General features: G+C 39.4%; 2 protein-coding genes and 1 long non-coding RNA gene across 3 annotated transcripts in view; 1 reads left to right on the forward strand and 2 right to left on the reverse strand.

The window, feature by feature from the left end:
• Positions 1–2079: 2079 nt before the first annotated feature.
• On the reverse strand, positions 2080–3366 carry LOC110054840 (uncharacterized). Its single transcript, XM_020761199.2, has one exon. The coding sequence runs from the start codon at positions 3282–3284 to the stop codon at positions 2865–2867; it is 420 nt and encodes a 139-aa protein (XP_020616858.2). The 5' UTR covers positions 3285–3366; the 3' UTR covers positions 2080–2864.
• Positions 3367–10428: 7062 nt separating this feature from the next.
• LOC110054891 (uncharacterized) overlaps positions 10429–19158 on the reverse strand; it is a 67047-nt gene continuing 58317 nt past the window's right edge. The window contains exons 76-78 of the mRNA XM_089298807.1: positions 18780–18959; positions 12110–12289; positions 10429–11579 (exon numbers count right to left, since the gene is read on the reverse strand). Of these exons, the coding sequence (XP_089154933.1) occupies positions 11467–11579; positions 12110–12289; positions 18780–18959 (473 nt within the window). The 3' untranslated portion in view covers positions 10429–11466. The remainder of the gene's footprint in view (positions 11580–12109; positions 12290–18779; positions 18960–19158) is intronic.
• LOC110054841 (uncharacterized) lies at positions 13991–15224 on the forward strand. The gene is made up of 2 exons (XR_002297257.2): positions 13991–14602; positions 14957–15224. It is a non-coding gene; the product is annotated as an uncharacterized LOC110054841 (long non-coding RNA).

Here is a 19158-nt window from a genome sequence, read left to right on the forward strand (position 1 = left end):
TCACGATTTTGAAAGATTTGTTGATCTGCGTCTAACCCCTCTGTTCGCGGACCATCCAAGCCTCAAAATCGGAACTTTTTGACGGTTTTCGGAGTTGATGTTCATGTTTTTCCGTTCATGAAAGGGCGTTACTTTGTAATCTCTCTTGGGTCGAACAGAAAGAGAAAGGAACGCGGAACGAGAACAATTGCATGCTACGCGAAACGCGACCTTTTCCCTCTCGCACACGTTTCACGCGTGTGTCTGTTAATCGAAGTGGAACAAGTAAAGAGGGGCGCTGAATGCTAAACTTGCTGAGGTTTATTAACCTGCAAATAAACGGAGGAACGAATTCTAAGCAGAAGAAAGTGGTGGAGATTGAATCCATGAGCGACTCACAGATCCGGCCCTTGTCTTACTGTCCTTACTTCGAGCTTCATACCCTCTCAGTCTCTCATACCCACATCTTTGCATGATCTACTCCGCGTGTGCAGGACAGCTTCTACGGAGAGCCGGAGTCTCAGAACTTACAATAAAAACCGATGGTATTCTGCATCCTGATCAGTAGTTAATTCGCGAGTTTATTAGGTTGCGTCGCATAAGGAAAAGTTTGCATCGAGCGGCGCGCAAGTTACAGGGCGCGTGCGAAGAGACTCCGCGCGCGGTGATTACTCTCACGCACTCCTAAACCTCTTGAGTCTGTTGCCAGCCGGAATGTCCAGCGAAACTGCATGCAATTGTTTTGACTGTCCCTTTCGCAATAAACACCGGCAGGTGCCGAGGTAGGAATGAAAAGTTGAAAAGAAACCCAAACGTGCTTATTTGGCAGACGCTGTTGGCGGCCTCACGTGCCAGCCGCCGAACTCCGCGAATGTTAGATGCTAGAAAGCTACACACCCTCCATTGTTTCTCGTACACAAATTTGATACGAAAATATTTGAAATGCCCCTTAGAATAACAAATGTGTACGTATCGCTTTTGATCGGATTTCCGCTTTCTCTGCGTGACCTGCTTGACCCTCAGCCATCAAGGCAAGACAAGCCTGCTCTTTCGACACGCTAGACAACGCTAAATTAACTCGCCTTGGGAATTGTAACAGAGTAATTTTCATTTAATATGCGCAGAAATGAGCAAGTTTACGAAACTGTCAGTTTCGACCGCGAAACAGGGTTCTCTCCCGCCTCTCTAACCAACACACGAACTTCACACAACAACCTCTTACCACCCTCCCCCCGAAATTTACTTCATCTCCCTGAGTTTCCACGAAAAACGTGAAAAATTTTAACTCTTCAATCGGCGAAACGACAAAAGATCGAAAAGGAGTAATGGTCACGTTTTTCTATGCTGTAAAAGGTTAGTTCTGCTTGAATCGGTAACAAACACACGAACTTCACACCACAACCTCTTATACCCCCCTGGAATTTAGTTGACTTCCCTGAGTTTCCTCGAAAAACGTGTGAAATTTTACCTCTTCGATCGGGGAAACGACGAAAGTTCGAAAAGGCTGTTTTTTGACTCTGTAGAGGGTTGGTTCTGCTTGAATCAGTCGTGCCTTAAGATACATCCCTCAGGGGACCTCACCCAGCCAAACTAATATTTCGATTTCTGGTATTTATCGAATAGACCCAGCTACCGAGCGAATATTTCTTATTTGGATCAAAATATTTTTTCTTTCTCAAGATCCAGAGCACCACTGACTTCGTAGACCTAAAGCTAAAGCATATTGCTCTTAACAACATAACAACTTGTTTACTCATTCGAAGATGGAGCAATATCGGGACGCTTTCAAATTCACAACAACATACTTTGTCGAGGTATAAAATCTGTAAACAGTGGCCCGAAAAATATCAACTAGAGGGTGTAAATTATTGCAGAACCTTGGTGAAATGGAGAGTACATTTAACGTAGAAACTACCGCCATCTTTGCCGCGACAGAAATAAAATAAAAAGACGGAAGGAAATTCTTAGGAAACAAGAAGGGGTCCCCAACGAGCTATGTTTAGCTCACTCGCCATTCAATTTTCATCAAGGCTGGATATTTATAAGTAGGATCATTTCAAATCAACACAACTGATCGAAATAACAATACAACACAATGAATTAACTCACAACAACTTTTAATATTTTTAGCCCTAGATGTTACACTAAATATGAATCTCTTAAAAGGCGAAATCCTTTCGCGTTGTGTTCGTTTTCAAAACCAACATACATACAATCTTACAGATTATCTGTGAATTCACTTTTTCCCTAAATATAATACATCAATATATTTCTGGGGTTTCATCTTGATTGTAAGCAAAGCGAATTGCGTTAAAACTGCAATAGAGGAGAGAACAAACAACTGATATTTTTTCAACAAAATATGCAATCCTTGTTTGAAACCTGAACTAATGCCTTTAATTTATTGTGTAGCTGTTCTTACACAACTCCAGCGAATAAAACAGCGCTTCTAGGGTGAAGCGAAAGTTCATCTTTCACGAAACTATCACTGTTCGTTATTGCGGAGTGTTTATTTCTTGGAGTTAGTTTCAATGCGCTAGAATTTGCATTTGTCACGTGAGTATTACGTCGACGAAACCAACAAAGTTCCAGTTCGTTTGCAACAAGAGTTGCTCATTTCATCATCCATTCCATAGGCTTTTTCTTTTCCTTGATCGCGTTTTAAAATCCTTAAATCTTTTCCATTTGCCGAGTCTTGGCAAAGTTTATTTTCTGTTTAAAGGATTATCGAGGCCTGACAATCAACACGTAGCAGATACGCGCTGTTGCCGCACAATTCGCCTTCACGGTTAGGCGAGACTCACGTTTAGCAGAACGAATTAACGATTAAAACCCGCTAGTTTGGGTGTAGGTTTGTCAGGCATGTTCGTCTTGCTCTCCTCTGTTTAAACCTTGCCACTGGAAGCTCTAGAATGTCTCTTATGGCGGTGGCGGCGTCCTTCCTCTTTCACCGACATGCCACAACTCAAGGCTCGCTCCCGGTGAATTGCCGCAAGATCCTTCTTCTCGTCCTCAGACGAGGTTTCAAACAGTTCGTTTTCCTTAATGTCCTCCAGACTGGGAACAAACGAGAATTTGGGGTACTTTCTCCGCTTCATTCTCCGCCGCCGTATTGGTTTCGGGCTTTGCATCATGCTTAAATCGATGGCTGCAAGATCTTGGTGGAAATCCAAGGCGGACTTGTGGCCATATTTGAAGTCGAAATCGTAGACTTTAGCCACGTTTAGATCTTTCATTGCAAGCGGAATATCGTCGTGAAGAAGACATACTGGCTTGTCCTCTTGTAGAATCTCTGTTTTGCACATAATTTCGAAGTCTTCACTCGCTCTCTGACCAAGCACTTTCCAGCTCAAATGCTCTAAGACAACTGAAGCAAGGGAATAATTAGTTTGCCTTTACACTGAAGCGCTTACGCGGGCGTACGTGCTCGCAATTTTAACTAGATATAGAATTACAAATAACAATCCATAATTCATAACATGCCTGATATATTAGCCAATCAGAGCAAGAGATTATGACAGTTCGTGCTATTTACTTTTCTCAGGAACAATAGAGCACGATAACATCAGAAACACTTGAATGACCCACAAATCAACACAGGTCAGCCCATTTTTCTCCTATTAGATTAATTTCTGTTCGGACAATACGCAGAACATGAAGATGCAAATTTGGCAAAAACATGCCTGAGCTGGCTCAGTAAATTTGTCACACAAGTACATTTTAAAATAGTGTTGACGAGCAATAGCTGTCATGCGGTTTATGCGGTGAATATCAAACACGTCTTAACATTCGTTTGTGAAAGCGGTCAGCTTTCTATTGTCTTAGATTGACACTTTGACAGATCTTGACAGGTCACGTCGACGTCATCCTGCTTCGTTAGCATCGAGTCACAGCCCAAATTGCTAAATTGCGAGCTCTCCAAATTAACTTTTTACAAGCGCGACTAAATGAAGTTCGGAAAGGTTACAGCTTTCAATTTTTTGGTTTTCGGGATTATTTGAAGCGTCCAAAATCTCGTAAAGGTGAATGTCGCACGGCATCTCAGATAAAAACAAGCGCGCCGGTCGCGTGCTAATGTAAACAAATCAAGTCAAAAATGTTTCAACGGATGGCATTCCTAGGATCTCGAAACCCGGCGAGAGCATCGACGACACTTGCCGCAAACAAAAATATCAAACTTTCAAGAGTACTGAATTTTTCCTGTACTGACAGAAAGCTAGCAATAGTAGAATGAAGCTTAAAAATTCACAATTGAACAAGTGAGAAACCACACGAAAGTGTGGTGACCTGTGACCCAACTAGGACTGAATTAGAAACATGAAACTGCACCCTTCCATGAGGTTATCTCGTGGGGAAGACTGATTAATATTCAGCTGAGCAAGTTATCCTGCTTAGGAACGACTGAGATAAACCTTCACTTTATGAAGCTCAGAAAAAACCCAGCACCAGTAGAAAGTTGAAAGAAAGTGCACAGTACAGGATTGTTTCTTAAACAAAGCCCCGCATGTAAAAAACTCCGGAAATTGAGCAAACTGCTAACAATAAATGGGAACGGAAATCATGTAAATGGTTTTTTGAAGGTGACTTTTTTTATCGTCTGTCAGGGCTTCAGGATATGAGTGAGCCTTTGAGTGCTTCAGCTAAATCGCTGATTTATGAAATAAGGAAACATGTAATTCAACCACAGAGAATATGGGCAACCAGCATAGCTGAGATGTCAGAAGCAGGCTCAATGCAAATCTCCTGCCTGACTTGTGAAAGATTTAGAGAAATTTGTTTATCATTTATAACGTTTGGCGCCAAAAATACTTTCCGGTAGGGGTCCGGAAAATTAAAATTATAAATTTGTGGGGTCACGTACTTTCGGTGCTCAAAAGTTACTGGGGTTGTAAATAAAAACCTTCTAAAAGCATTTTTAATTGAATGTGGCAGTTTTCACAGGTTTTCGCACAGTAGGATAATAGCCCATAAGCTCTTTATACAAGACTTTCCAAGATTATATTTCAGTATCGAAAGTTGGATAAAAACGTCAAGATTTAGATCAAATGAGATAAAAAACAAAAACAAAAACAAAATTAAATTCTCAAACGCTTAAAGCCATCCAGAGTCTCTTGAAATAATTAACGCTGCTAAATCAATATCGCCGATAAATTAATAACGCGAGAATTGCTGTCCAGTTTTGCCAATTACCATCAAGTTTTTATTTCAAAAGAAAAACAATCAACTCTAAAAACACCTATTTTCCATATTGAATCATAGTTAAAAATCAAAGTGACAAACTCTGGAAGCACGTACGCTACGAAAATCACGCAGAAAATTTCAATTTTAATTTCAAAATGTTAAAAAAAAGCATCAAAAATAGTCGACGATCCTTTAAGAGGAAATGAAAACAAAATTGAGTTGATAGGAATCCCCTCGAATGTACGTGCACCCACGCTTCACATTGGAAACACGCGGTCACGGGATTCATGAATGATCAATAAACCTGATTGCCGGAACGTTTTCTTTTCATCTTTTGGCACGTCCAGCACGGAAAATAAAGTTAATTTACAACTTGTTTGAAGATCGTGACAATTTTTGAGAGCGTCAACTTCCAAACGATATTAATTCATTGATGGCAGCGAACCCTGTGCTTCAACCTAAAACACTCTCCGATTGAAGAATTCTTAATAGCTTTTAGTTCAAGAGGCAATCGAGCAGACCGTTCAAAATTTTGCGAGAATTTGAGTCATACGTTATTTACATTTTCCTATATTTTCCAGCGATTTATTTTTTCGCATCTGCAACGAAGTGCAAGTTTAACCCTCGCGAAAATAAAAAGCAAAAAGACAAGTGAATTTTCAGTCATTTTATTAAAAAAAAAAAAAAAAAAAAAAAAAGACGGGTAGACAGCTTTATTACAGTGTAAACACTTTTTCTAGGTGTACATTGCAGAGCAATACGAACAATTTTTGAGAGAAAACACGAAAATAAATACTCTGTTATCAAATAATCCATGTAATTGTAATTACCCGCGCTTTTTAGCGAAGAAAAACTGCTTTCTTTTGTAAATAATTGAACGTCGGAACAACACGTCTCCAAGCTATACATCTTCAAGCGAAACATCTACTTTCTTCCGCTTGTGAAAGAAAACTTCCAGGAGAAGTGCTTCAGTAGAAAATTTTAACTTCGTTCAGTGATTTTTCTTTAATACCCCGTAACAAAGTTTTAGTGTTCTCTTGTTCTTGATTATAATGCATGCAGCGCTATTTACTTGTCCACAAGCACACCCACTGAAGCAAGCTTTCTTGTCAAGACACGTACCGATATCTCAAGAAATATACACGCTTATAAGGTGTTTTACGATACTAAATACCCAGTCTCATACTAATCAAGTAGCTTTTTGTCGTTTTATTATTATTATTATTATTATTATTATTATTATTATTATTATTATTATTATTTATTTTTTTTCTGTTTGATTCCCGCACTTTAACCGCTGTAAGGATAAAACGTTTTCAATTTGTTGTCATTTTTGTATGGGGAGTCCCATACTTTTTCGACTGGGCGGTTTGTTGCCCCATTTCAGGCCATGCGATGCATACTCTTGAGAATTCTTCCTTTCAAATTTTCAAATAGTCGTGTGCATATGAATAAATAATTTTTAGATGCATAAAAGAACAATTCTCTAGAGAATATCATTTGGTCTGTACTGGGAAAACAAACCGCTCGAGCGAAAAAGGCTATTTGCATAACAACAGCGGAGATCTTTTCTCGAAAGTTCGGGGCTCGGAGTGTGACGGCGGTCGAGATTATTTCGAGCAGTCGTTAGTACTTGCTAAAAAGTAAAGGCGTTGGCTGATTTTTTTTTGTTAAGTTGAATCTTTGGCTGGTTTAAACAAATCCTATTCACAAAGAAGTTTATCTTTGTTAGAACAAGGAGCTGAATGAATACAAATCTCTTGACTCAGTTAAACATCCGGAATCTGAAGTGAGAGCGAACAAAGCCATTAATTCTTTAACTTTCGGATTACTCAGCGAGTTGATCAGTTCAAGAAACAAGGTTTTAATAATCGCACATACGAAATTACCTTGTTGCAACCGAACCAAAGATATTTTTCGAGCGGTGTCGGTTCTGTCCTGAAATACCGGTACACAAAAAGCGATACAAAATACCAGACAAAACATTATTGTTCACAAATGATTCCTCAACAAAGGAAATACAATGGTTATTATCTTGTGTACTGGTATGCAATGACAAGGCCATGGTGTCGAAGTATTTTGCCGAGAGAGAAGCTAGCTCGCGAATCAGTCATGGAAGTGATCGTAATATGTTTTTAATCTGCGATCAGGAGTAAGTCTTTTTCACGGTGGCCGAGCGAATGATGTCAGGTTATGAATTAGGGTGATGTTGATGTGAGTGAAGACTGCAAGGCGTTTGTGTCGGGCGAAAACGAAACGCCGACCCACAAGCTAAGTACAAGGAAACACAAATAATGGTTTCACGAGTCTAACTTCCCTTTTACCCGAGAGAGAGGAAACACGGAATCCAACGAGGCAAGTTTCGTTGGACCAACATGAAATTAAAGATGTTCCGTTTTCGTATATTAGCTGCAAAACAAACAAACCTATGTGCGAGCGTGATCGTAAAGAAATGAAAAAAAACAAAATAATAATAATGATACAATGAAAAAAAAAAAAAAAAAAAATTTGCGTGAGCTAGTGTATGTTGTTTCATCAAACACGTTTTCCCCCCAGAACAAATACACTTCTGACTGCCTGCTTACGTCGCTAGTGAAAATCATGTGATCGATCACTTTCATCGGCTGAGTCGCGAGTTTCTCGATCTTGACTATTGTTGCAAGCGATGTAATAGTTCATCAAGTTACTTTAAATTTATTTTCCAATGATCAGAAGCTTTTGTAGTACTGATCGTAGGCAAGTTTACTCTTTCAGTAGAAATATAGAACTGATGGTTTAGTGAGCTTAACAAAAAAACTAGATGGACTCGAGCACGGCACGAAAGCTGCCAGACGTCAGATCAGACAGCTTGGGTTAGTCAGAGTGGAAGGTAATCTCAGAAAATCTACATTTGACTCACCTTGCATATCGTTCAAAACTTCATTTACGCGTGGAAGCTGAGGCTAAAGTTGCTATTCAGCCGATTAAGCACGCTAAAAATATGAAAATAATAATAAAAAAATATTATCTCACTCAAGGGATGGTGCGGCAGATTTAAAAATAATCCAAAGTGAACTCACTGACTGAATGCCCCATGCACATAAAATCACAATGATTTGGTGGGAATAGTTTTTGTCTGGAGCTTATGGGTCATGAGTTTTTGTTACCAAGAATATATAGATCTCAAAATATTCGGTCATCATGACACCTCCTTTGAGACAGCACTGGCAAATCCAGCGCCGGTAAACCAGCGTTATTTATATTCCAGGAACATGCTGGAGTTAGCAAGTTTCGCAACTGGCCTACATCCAGCGACGTCATGTCTTAATTTGCAACGTTATTCGTCGTATACTAAGGTTTTAAGAGGTCCTACCTTTACTAACATGAGAAATTTTTTGCCAAAAAACGATGGTCTGACAGCCGTGTTCGTACATGAATGCAAATGCATCGAAATAACAATGACCAGCTTTTAAAGGTAAATAAAGCAAACGGTTTATTTTTGTACGCTGCTGGACTTACCTACTTTGCAGGAAAAGGTTGTAAATATATTCCAGTACTGTGATAAAACAAACCTGCCAGAAAAAGACTTACTACAAAAGAGTGCACCTTGTTTATTTACAAAGTAGCAGATAGTGTACTGGAGTTATGTAGATTTATTTTGTCAGGTGGTTTTTGTCTGTGTGTTTCTCAGGCGTAAAAACGTGAATTTTACTCATTCCGCTCGAGCACGCGTGAGCGTTACAACTGAGGAGTATGTAATTGACTTATGTAAATTGCTTTTCCACGTGGTTGGAGCTTGTTGTGTTTCTCAGGCGTAAAAGCATGAATTTCAGTTGACCCTTGCAAACACACGTGAGTCTTACAACTAAGGAGTGTGTACTTGACTCATGCAAATTACTTTCCGCGTGGTTGTAGATTGTTGTGTCTCTCAGGCGTAAAAGCATGAATTTCACTCAGCCCTCACAAGCACACGTGAGGGCCTTACGGAGCCTTTTAATACAATTTCAACGACCGCCGGTACCGGAGGTAACTTAATACAACTCACCAACTCTCCTGAAGACAAATTGGCGGCTGAACGTTATCATAGGCTTTTATACTTGTAGCGGCTGGGGCTGCTTTGTTTGTTTAATTTTTAATTTTAGTCTAAATGCAAATTTTAGCACAAATAGTTTGGTGGCTCATGTTTACCTGGCGCTGTCTTTATTTCTGATTTTTCTTAGGAAAAAACAAACAAACAAACAAACAAACAAACAAACAAACAAACAAACCAATAAACAAACCAACAAACTAACCAACCAACCAACAAACAAACAACGAAAATGAAGGTCAATAGAATAAATTTGAGAGGGAACTATGAAATGTGCTGGAATCAGAAAAACGTCTGCAGTAAAATCACGGGGTGAAATGTCTACGGTTTCCGGGTTGTTTGGAAAGTCCTGGAAAGCTCACAGTGTGTGTCCAGATAAGGGTGTCAAACTGTTTCACAATTCCATCGATTAGGTTCATGGTGCTTTTTCCATATTTAGAAGGCCAAAAGTAATTCCAGATTAGAGATATAAATATTCTTTCTTACCCAGTCATTTTAAGAGCGGGGAAGTTGAGATTAGCGACACGATCAGAGACAGACAGCACGTTTCCAGTTCCTACGTTCCTGTATGTTCAGAACATACAGGTGCCAATCTTAGGGAGCCGAGACAGAAGGCTTAGATGAAAGCCATCCTTAACAGAGTGAAGCTGTTAGAGTAGGGAAAAAAAAAAATATTGTTCGAGTCTCTTGGTATTCAGCTATTACATTTAGTAGGGAAGATGTGTCTGAGTCCGTTATGAATCGTTTATACACTTTACGAAAATCAGTATATTTTTCATGCTCAGGCAAGATATTCCAATTTTTCTTTGCACTTTTGGCCAAAAAATACTCTTATGTACGTTCTTAGATTACAGAGTATAGTATGGAACTATTAAATGAGACCAGGAATTGATCTATTGAGTAGAACTGTATGGTGTCTCTATCGTGTTATCGTGGATGGCACAAGGGCTAGTATTTCGGTTGGTACAGATCATGTTCCCAGTTACAACAGGAATGCAAATTCAGGAGACTCGAGAGGACCAAATTCGTGTTTCCAGGGAGGTATCTGCCGCTAAGCTGTGGCCCATTCACAGGGTAGTTCAAGAATTTTTTTTGAGGGGAGGGGACGGATGTATACAGGCTATGAAACGAGAAGAAACTCCTAATATGACATGGTTTGCCGCACGAAAAGGACTGCAAACAAGGACTTGAGGGGCAAGCAGTTAAATCTGAAATGAGGTTTTATTTATTTAGTATTCCAGGTGACCGGCTTTACTCTATATAAAACTGACAATAACACAGACTACAAAGCTACACTCAAACGTAACGAGAGGAGGACCATATTAAGTAAAATTCAAAACATTTTTTCACTTTTTCAGTGCTCTACTAACTTTTCTGTTTTAAGATTCCTTTTTTTTTTTTAACCCTTTCAGTCCACAGTTTCACCGTTCTGTGCCAAATTGGATTAGGCTGGCGAGTCATAACAGGCAAGTCTTCGTGTAACGCTAAATTCTCCTTGGCTATATCATACACATGTATGAGTGTCGGTAAGAAGAACTTAGGTGTAAAGGTTTGGACTTGAAGGGCTAAACTTAAATGTACAAAAGCGAGTTCGACGCAACTCAGCGATACATACAATACTAAAAATCTTCTATTTTTCTTTCCAAAATCAAAATAACTCCCACGCCGATCTTTAATTCAAGATAAGATAACTTATTTGAGGAACAAAACACCAAGAGAACGGCCTGTTCAATAATACACGCATACGCATATTGTAAGCTTACGGCTAGTCTTTAAAAGAGCGACGATTGTTTCGTATAACATCGGAAAACACGAGGATTGATTGAAAAGTAAGCTGTACGGGTGACAGTTGCTAACTGACCTTAAAATCTGTGCTATGCTTTTCCTTTTCAAGTTCATTACTCTGAGAAAAATGTGATCGGTGCAAAGGTGGATAATCATATATTTTCGCTGTGAAATCAAATGAATCGAGTATGGGGTAGACTATAATGAATGAAGGTAACATTTCTTTACTGGAATGAAACTCACACCGTTTCGAGTTCGCGGAATAACACTTGCACCACGAATTAATTGTAATCATGGAAAGTCATTCGCCAGTGCGGTTTGAAAGCACCCTTAACTGAGAAGCAAACTAACATTCTTATGGATAGAGTCTGGCAATGCTGCTGTCAAGAAAGAATTTGCTGTCATCCATTCTAAGACTTGTATGTATCTCACTCTTCTAATGTACAGTTCGTTTCTCATCTCGCAGACTGTCTTGCAATGCCGTGTAATCTCTGAACTATCGTTTTATAATGGCCATTCGTCCTGGACGCATGGGTTTTGTTGGAATCTTCACGCTTCCGTCTTGCATCTGAAAAACGACGACAACATGGTTAGACCACGATGCTGGCAATAGGAAAAACAATCATCACCACACTTGTTGCGAATACAGCCGTCACAGCTCTGTTCCACGCAGCCTGCGAGAGGAGAATACAATCGCAGGCAGAGTACTGTACCTGCGTTCTCCTCTCCAACGCAAGCGAATTATATCACTCACAACACTCGCACGTTCCTACGGTTTGTGTTATTAAAAAAGTTCTGTGTTACCCTGTAAATATAGTCTATTGAAAATACACTGAACATTCCAGAATGCCTGGACGAAAGTAAGATCTAGTGAGTCCAGAATGCTGGAACGGAAGCGAGAAAACTTTGCATGAATTTCTAAGCGCACGTCGTTGTCGGTAATACTAGTTCCTTACTAAACAACTGATTGAGCGCGTCTAAGAAAAATCTCTGATCAATGTTCACTTCCTTTACAACAGCATCTTAACGCCGCAAACGTAAAGAAAGTTAAACTGCATTAAAAAAAGAAAAAATTCCTGTAGCTGTTCAGTTACTTACTTGGAGCAACACAAGCATCCTGGCAGAGTTGTATGCTATCAAACTTGTTGTCGTTACCGAGGCAGCTGTAGTATTTAAACGCCTCGCACATGTTAGTGCTAGGGTTGAAATAATACTTTAAAACTTCTGTCCCACATTTATCACTTTTCCAAACACTCGAGCAGATGGGAGCACCGCCACCTGTGCAGAGAAAACATGCGTTAGACGACCAACTCTAATATTCTTCCCTCAGCGCCGTTTACCACCGTACCGTTCAACCCCCACCATGGACCTTATATCACAAATTCGATTTAAACATATAAGGGCAAAAAACAGAAGCTTCAAATTAGTCACACACTAAGGATTCATTCGCAAACTTTGAACATTAAATGAAAACAGTTCGTTTTTTTTTTCTTTTTTAATAGTAACCTATACTGAGACTGAACTGAACATAAATACAACAGTTATGGAACTAGAAGTATGGCGAGAACTATAATAGTATTGACCTGCATTCGCATCTTTAAGAACTCTATTGTGAAAGAACCATAAACAGTAGAGGTTTTAATGCTGTGCGAGAATAAATAATATAAATGAGCGTGGAGGAGCCTTTATTACGAGGGCTAACTGTCTTTACTACCGACTGGGCTTCGCCGAGGAATGAGGAATTATTCAAGGCACACTTATCATTGCTGTTCACAAATTTTATTTGGAAGAACTGTTCATTTTAAGTCGGGAGAAGCCAGCTGTGGGCTAACCCCGTTTGAGAGCAGTCTAGACAACTGCATTAATCATTTATTATGAGCGGGAAATGTACGCAGTTGAGTTAATTAATTAACAAGAAGGAGTGGATCAGATTAATTTCGCAATATTTGATCCAAATATGTCAGTCAAGAGTGGTCTGCTATGAAGAGTAAAGTGCTATAACGTACATCGCGGGCGGTTTATTCCGGTTTATTGAAAGTTAATCTTGAAAAGTCCGGGCATAAGATCGTGAATTTGTTTATCGTGTTCCGGCTCTAAAAAAGAGCGACTTCCGTACGTCTTGGAAAGATGCTCACATAAGATGATTACATACCATGTATTGACCAGAGATTAGCGCTGTGTACATCCGAGAGATATAGTCTTGTGTAAATGGGTATGAGTTACCTCATGGTTCATTGATTACAGCAAGAACGTGCGGTGCGCTCGTGAGATACGGCACGGTTGTTAAATGGGAAACAAGTAGACAGTGTTTGGCGTAGGCGAAGTGATACAACCAGGTATTAAAGAAAGGAAAGTCGAGATCGAGCTCGAGCTCGTTATCAAATGTATTGAATTATCGAAAGTTAACTTTCGAAAGAACTATTGAAACTTTCTTTGGTTTCCAGCTGTTTGACGTATCTGATCTGCTCCCTAGCACCCCTTTTCAACGTTGTCACCCCCCCCCCCCCTGAGAAACAGAATCTCTTCTGCTTGTACAGATCAGCCGAATCACCAATCTCGCATGCAGTTACAGTTTATAATTTATGAAATGACTTTAAAATTGCATTTAAAAAAATGAATGACGAATTTCATTTCACATTTGATTTGGAAATTTTCGCTTTCCCAAGGTGAAATATTGCGTCAGTCACCACAAATTATAATATAAACTGTCGCTCCAAAATAAGCAAATGACCAGCGAATACTAATGTTCATTGTCAGTCATAAAAGTCTTACGTGGCTAATTGTCAATCTGTACAGTTCTCAACATTACTGAAATACCCCCGATACCGTATAAAATATATAAACATAGTGGAATTTTTTACTTTCGAACTAATGAGTAATTTTGGAATTCTGGACGTCCTTTATACTCGAATGGGTGATGAACTATTTTTACTGATCAGTCACGAGTGTCGCGAAATGAAAAGTATTACATTTACACACAGATGTCAACGCAAGCAGACGAAAAATCCTTCCTAGCGTGATAAATTTCCTCAAACGAAATTGAATAGAACACAGTCCTTAGCAATTTCAATACATGCATTGACATTGTTTGAAGGGTGAATACAGTATATTACGCAAGGTACTTGAACTGAAAGAAAGAAACGTCAGCGATTTGAACAGACGTCAGGTAAAGTTACTCCCAAATGCAAATCAGTTTGCGAATAATTAGGACTTCCACTTCTAGGACCTTCTAGACAAAAACATGTTCCTCTCGCAATAAAGTAACATTAGAACTCAGAAAATCAAATTTGAGCTATGTAATATAAAGTAGCAGACTATCCGAAATACGCTATAAATCATTTGCAGTAACTTCAACTAAGGCGTATATGGAATAAGAAACAAAGGAACAATATTTATAAGATTGTGCAAACAAACACTTCCGAAAGACACCGGCGGAATACTAATTATTCGAGAGACACTTTATCCTTTGTTAAGACTTACTCAAACATCACGTTGTACATGTATTTTACGACACAGGAAAAGAGCAATAAGAAAATAACAACGAACTGAAAAGTAAGGAGAAAAATTTCACACAGAGGAGCACAAAATCAGGTACACTGCTTTTTAACTGCGACTTATTAACATACACATGATATTTATTGACCGATTTACTTTTTTGTTTCGGTGAGTACGTGCTTCAGACACAAAGAAAAGCCCAGTAGTTCGTATTGTTATGTCTAACTTTGAACTCTGGGGTATTTAAATATATTGAAGGCGATCGCTTACGCCCGAAACAAGCATTTCAAGGACCTGTGCATCTACCTTGAACATTTACTTTTCACCTCAAAAATGTTAAGAACAGTTAATGCCAGTGTAATGTAAAAACAGACGTGACCACAATGCCACATTATAAGTTTAAATATGACCTTGTCTTTGTGTTCTTTCTCCGCGATTATTTGTATTCAGGTCGTGGCATATCGCACGTTTTCTCGCCCAGCATGGCTCTCACGTGCTCAACAGGACTTTTGATCGATATGGTTTTGACTCAGCTGGTTTACAAAGACGAATTCAACAAACTGGTCGTCCTGAGATGTCTTTTTACGGTGACAACATCACGTTTAGAACTAGAACACCTGGTGAAGACCTTGACTAAGGGTTTTGTCTTTTGGTTGCTCTTTTTCCAAAAAAATGAAAACCAAATACAATGTTGAAAAAAAAAAAAAAAAGTTAAAAATGGTGAACAACTTCACGATGTTTCCCAACTTTCTCAGTGTATGTACAGAGTAGTAATAGAGAACAAATGTTTCTCGGCTCAGTCTCGAAAATGTTACGAGAGTGGGAAATACACTACTAAAACACAAGCACAAATTAAACTGATTTTAGCATTTGCCCATCTGCAGCGCGATAAAGACAGCGTCAACACTACGCCGGAGAAATTTGAAAACGCAGCTCTTTTTTCTACGGTTGGTCCTACCGTCCACATTAATCCGTCATGAAAACGGAGCTTTTCGAAAACGTTCTTCAAAACGCTCTGTGATCATTTTGTTAGCGAACGGGACTTTGGGCGCGATGCCCAACGAGTTTGCCAAGCAGAAAGGTCTCTGATGAGTCCCTTGGCCGGGACGAAACGAGCTGCGTAAGACTAGCCACGAACAATGTATTATCGCTCTTCAAACCGCAGGAATTTGAAAACGGCGGCTTTTCGTTTCCGTGTGGACGGTAAACATTTTGAAAACGGAGCTTTTCGAAAGCGATGGCATCACGATAATCATGCGATTTCCCTAACTAAGGTTTCCTCAAAAACAAATTCAAAATGACCGACGATTGTTGCGTTTTTAAATTTCTCCGGCGTTGTGTGGACGGAGCCAAAGATCCGCGTCAAAGGTACTTCATTTACTCCTTTCTGTTGTCAAGAAAACAAATACATTCCTCAGAAGCTTGTTGAAGTCCTTCTAAAATGACAAGATTCAGTTGGAAGCATCGCAAAATATACATTCATAGCAATATCTGATAGACATCACACCAAAATTTCGAATATCCCATTGTGGTAGATGTACACTTGGTAAGACCGTTATCGTAAAATATTGTTGTTATGTGGTTTCCTGACGTAAAGGAATACTCATTTCTGCCTTTCACGTACAAGAAGGAACGCCAATAAAATGGCATTCATACTTAAGAAAGTTATGTGACGGCGAGGGCGTTTTGTTTTCTTGTCAAGATCTTTTGCTCAAGGCAATATTGGTTCTGAAGTGTTCAGTTCATGGTGTTCATTTGCCAAGAGCGAGGGTCGAAGTCCACGCTGGTTTCCTTCATGTTTTGGTACTTGATATTTCCTACTGGACGATGTTTTGCCTAAGATCGTGTCTGCTCAATAAAATACATCAATAACGAATTTAATTCCATGCAACATCCACAGTTACTAACAAGTGTCTCACATTTTGATATTTTCTACCCTAGGATGTTTTGCGTAAAATACTCTACTCAATAAAACATCATACATGCCAAATTAATTTAATGTCCTTGCCGGTAACGCGCAGTGATTTGAAGAATGTACATGAAGGACTTCCCCGCGCTCCACACTTAACATATTTTAGAGGGCGTTCTGTTTTTACGTAGGTACAAACAAAATAGAAAGGAAAAGCAGGTAAATCTTACAAGGTGAGAACTACATTGATGCGACCTTGTTGGGAAAGTACAATTAAATTTCGGACGAAGGTAAAAATATGGTACAATTGTCATTAAAAACGTAACGTTTCTCTGAATATTGAACTGCCAAAGAAACAAACCACTAACATAAGCACACCATTCATGCACTCACACAAAACGAAATTAGCTTTGGAATGTTATCATGTCCACGGGACGAGCAGAAATAATAATAATAAAAAATATAACGATCAAACTCCAAAACTGATCTACTCAACAAACCCATTTCAAAAGGCATATCTCATCAATAAACGAAAAAAACAAAGAAGAAGACATTATATTTATCTATGTTTCAAGCTCTCAATGTTTCAGATGATATATTCCTATGCTAATATACCAAGATAATATACAATATTGCCGGCGGTCTTAATTCCAACATTGCGTTTTGACCACACGTAGGCAATTGCTTACAAGAATAACTCTTAGGCAAAACGTACAGAAAAAACTGGTTATAAACGAATGTAAACATACCATGATTAAATTTTGAACTTTTAAATTTTGCTTGAACATCTGTTTAAATATATAAAACGCGAGATCAAGGCAGAACGTGATCGACCAACTTGGTTTTAATTTAAAATGACGACCTTGTATTTTTACTAAAAATCATGAGACATCGCACGTTTTCCGCAAAGACAATTCTTTCTTTTCGTGATGACATGGAAGGTAGATTATAATGCTGACCACAGACAAAGAATATAGTGTTTTAATCCATAGTAATATCAAATTCACAACCCTTCACGTCAAATGCAGGATTAGTCCGATAAGCGTCTTGGATAAAATGATAGTCAAGGACCTCATGTAGTCACGAAACATGCGTATAACCGGCAAATTTAACTTTGAGCCAGGAAGTCTGCCATGCAATAAAACAGTCGTAAAATACGAAGGTGGACCGGGAGTAGGAATTGAGGTTATCCTGGCGCAATCGACACGGTGTAGATTCTCAACCTCTTCGTGTACTTGTTAAAATTAATAAATATATCTGGCTTCATTGCTCTTTTTCCCACTGGATCCAAGACTACTTTGGGTCCTGAAAACATCACGCACTGGTTTCCGTTTGCTGTAGAGCCGTGAGATGGGGCATGAACATACAAGAAACATACAAAGTCGTGAGACACAGCATGGAAACCCGGGCACGTAACACATGGAAAACTGACAATGTTATTTTTTATAACTTGAAATATTTTGGTTGTTTTTATTCAAACCCACAGAGTGAATCAAGCCCATAACTGACACGTAGGTTACCTACTCCGCCTGCTGTGCGGGTTGCGTTTCAAAATAACCCAGTGAATTATACCAGCAGGTGTGTATTTTTCTCTAGCAGGTTCAACGAAGCTTAGCCCGGCTTTTAAGCGCAAAGCATATAAATATAGGACGCGAGTTACGGGAGCGCGCGAGATGTTGGGCGCCCAAGAGTTACAGGGTGCACGCGTGTTGTAGAGCACACGCGAGTTGCAGGGCGTACGCGTGTTGTAGTGCACCCACGAATTGCAGGTCAAGCGCGTTTGCAGAACGCGCGGGAGAGACGCGTATTATCCTCCAATGGGAAGGAAGAAGAAATGCAGTCTAACAGAAAAATTACCGGAAAAAGGTTGCAAGCATAAAAACTACTCGTCAGCTCATACATTCAAACAAACCAAACATATTAAAATAATAAAAAAAAAAACAAGGAAAAAAATAAAACAAAACAAAACAAAAAAGTAAACAAACTGAACAAAATGAATGCCCATTCAATTGAAAGCAACTGAGCAATGCTTTTATGCGGAACTGTTCAATATATAAGTATGCTGTACATGGTGGTTGTAACATTTAATTTTGTGTAAAAAATCCTAGTGTGTGTTCGTTCAAATAAAGGTCTGCTGTTGTTCATCTCTTATATGCTCAGCTCAGCTTAGCCCAACGAAAGACAACTGAAGCATCACATGTTTTCGATCAAAAATTGTGTTAAACTGAATGATAATAACGAACAATCACGGGGAATGTGCATGGGAATGGGAACAGGCCTGTTAGTCAAAACAAATGCGCAACCTGCTCATGTGATTTAAACATGTCGTAACCTAACAAATCATGTGCATGTTAAACAACCTACCACAAATGTTTTCACATTCCGCAAAGCTCGATGAACTGTTTTTCACCGAGCAACTGCTCTGTATGTCCGATAAATAATTAACACAAGCCTGTGTCAGGCTAGTTTTCTTGGCTGGAGTCAGAGCATCTTGTAGGTCCCCTAAACACGGGCCATTATCTGGGGGAAGTGCGCACAGGCTCCCTGAAAAAAGGCCACTGGGTTAGCAAGAGTTTCATCCAAGGGATGGGGGGAGGGGGGGGAGGGGAGGGAGGGGAGGGAGGGGAGGGAGGGGAGGGAGGGGAGGGAGGGGCCGTGCTCAAGGATATGGTTTTTAAGCTGACCGGGTCTGAAATGAGGTTCTCAATTTTGTCTTTTTCGCCTAAAATAACGTGTCATTCTG

Source organism: Orbicella faveolata, unplaced genomic scaffold (genome assembly GCF_042242905.1).
Source record: "Orbicella faveolata isolate gen_17 unplaced genomic scaffold, um_ofav_v1 contig_3, whole genome shotgun sequence".
NCBI classification, from domain to species: domain Eukaryota; kingdom Metazoa; phylum Cnidaria; class Anthozoa; order Scleractinia; family Merulinidae; genus Orbicella; species Orbicella faveolata.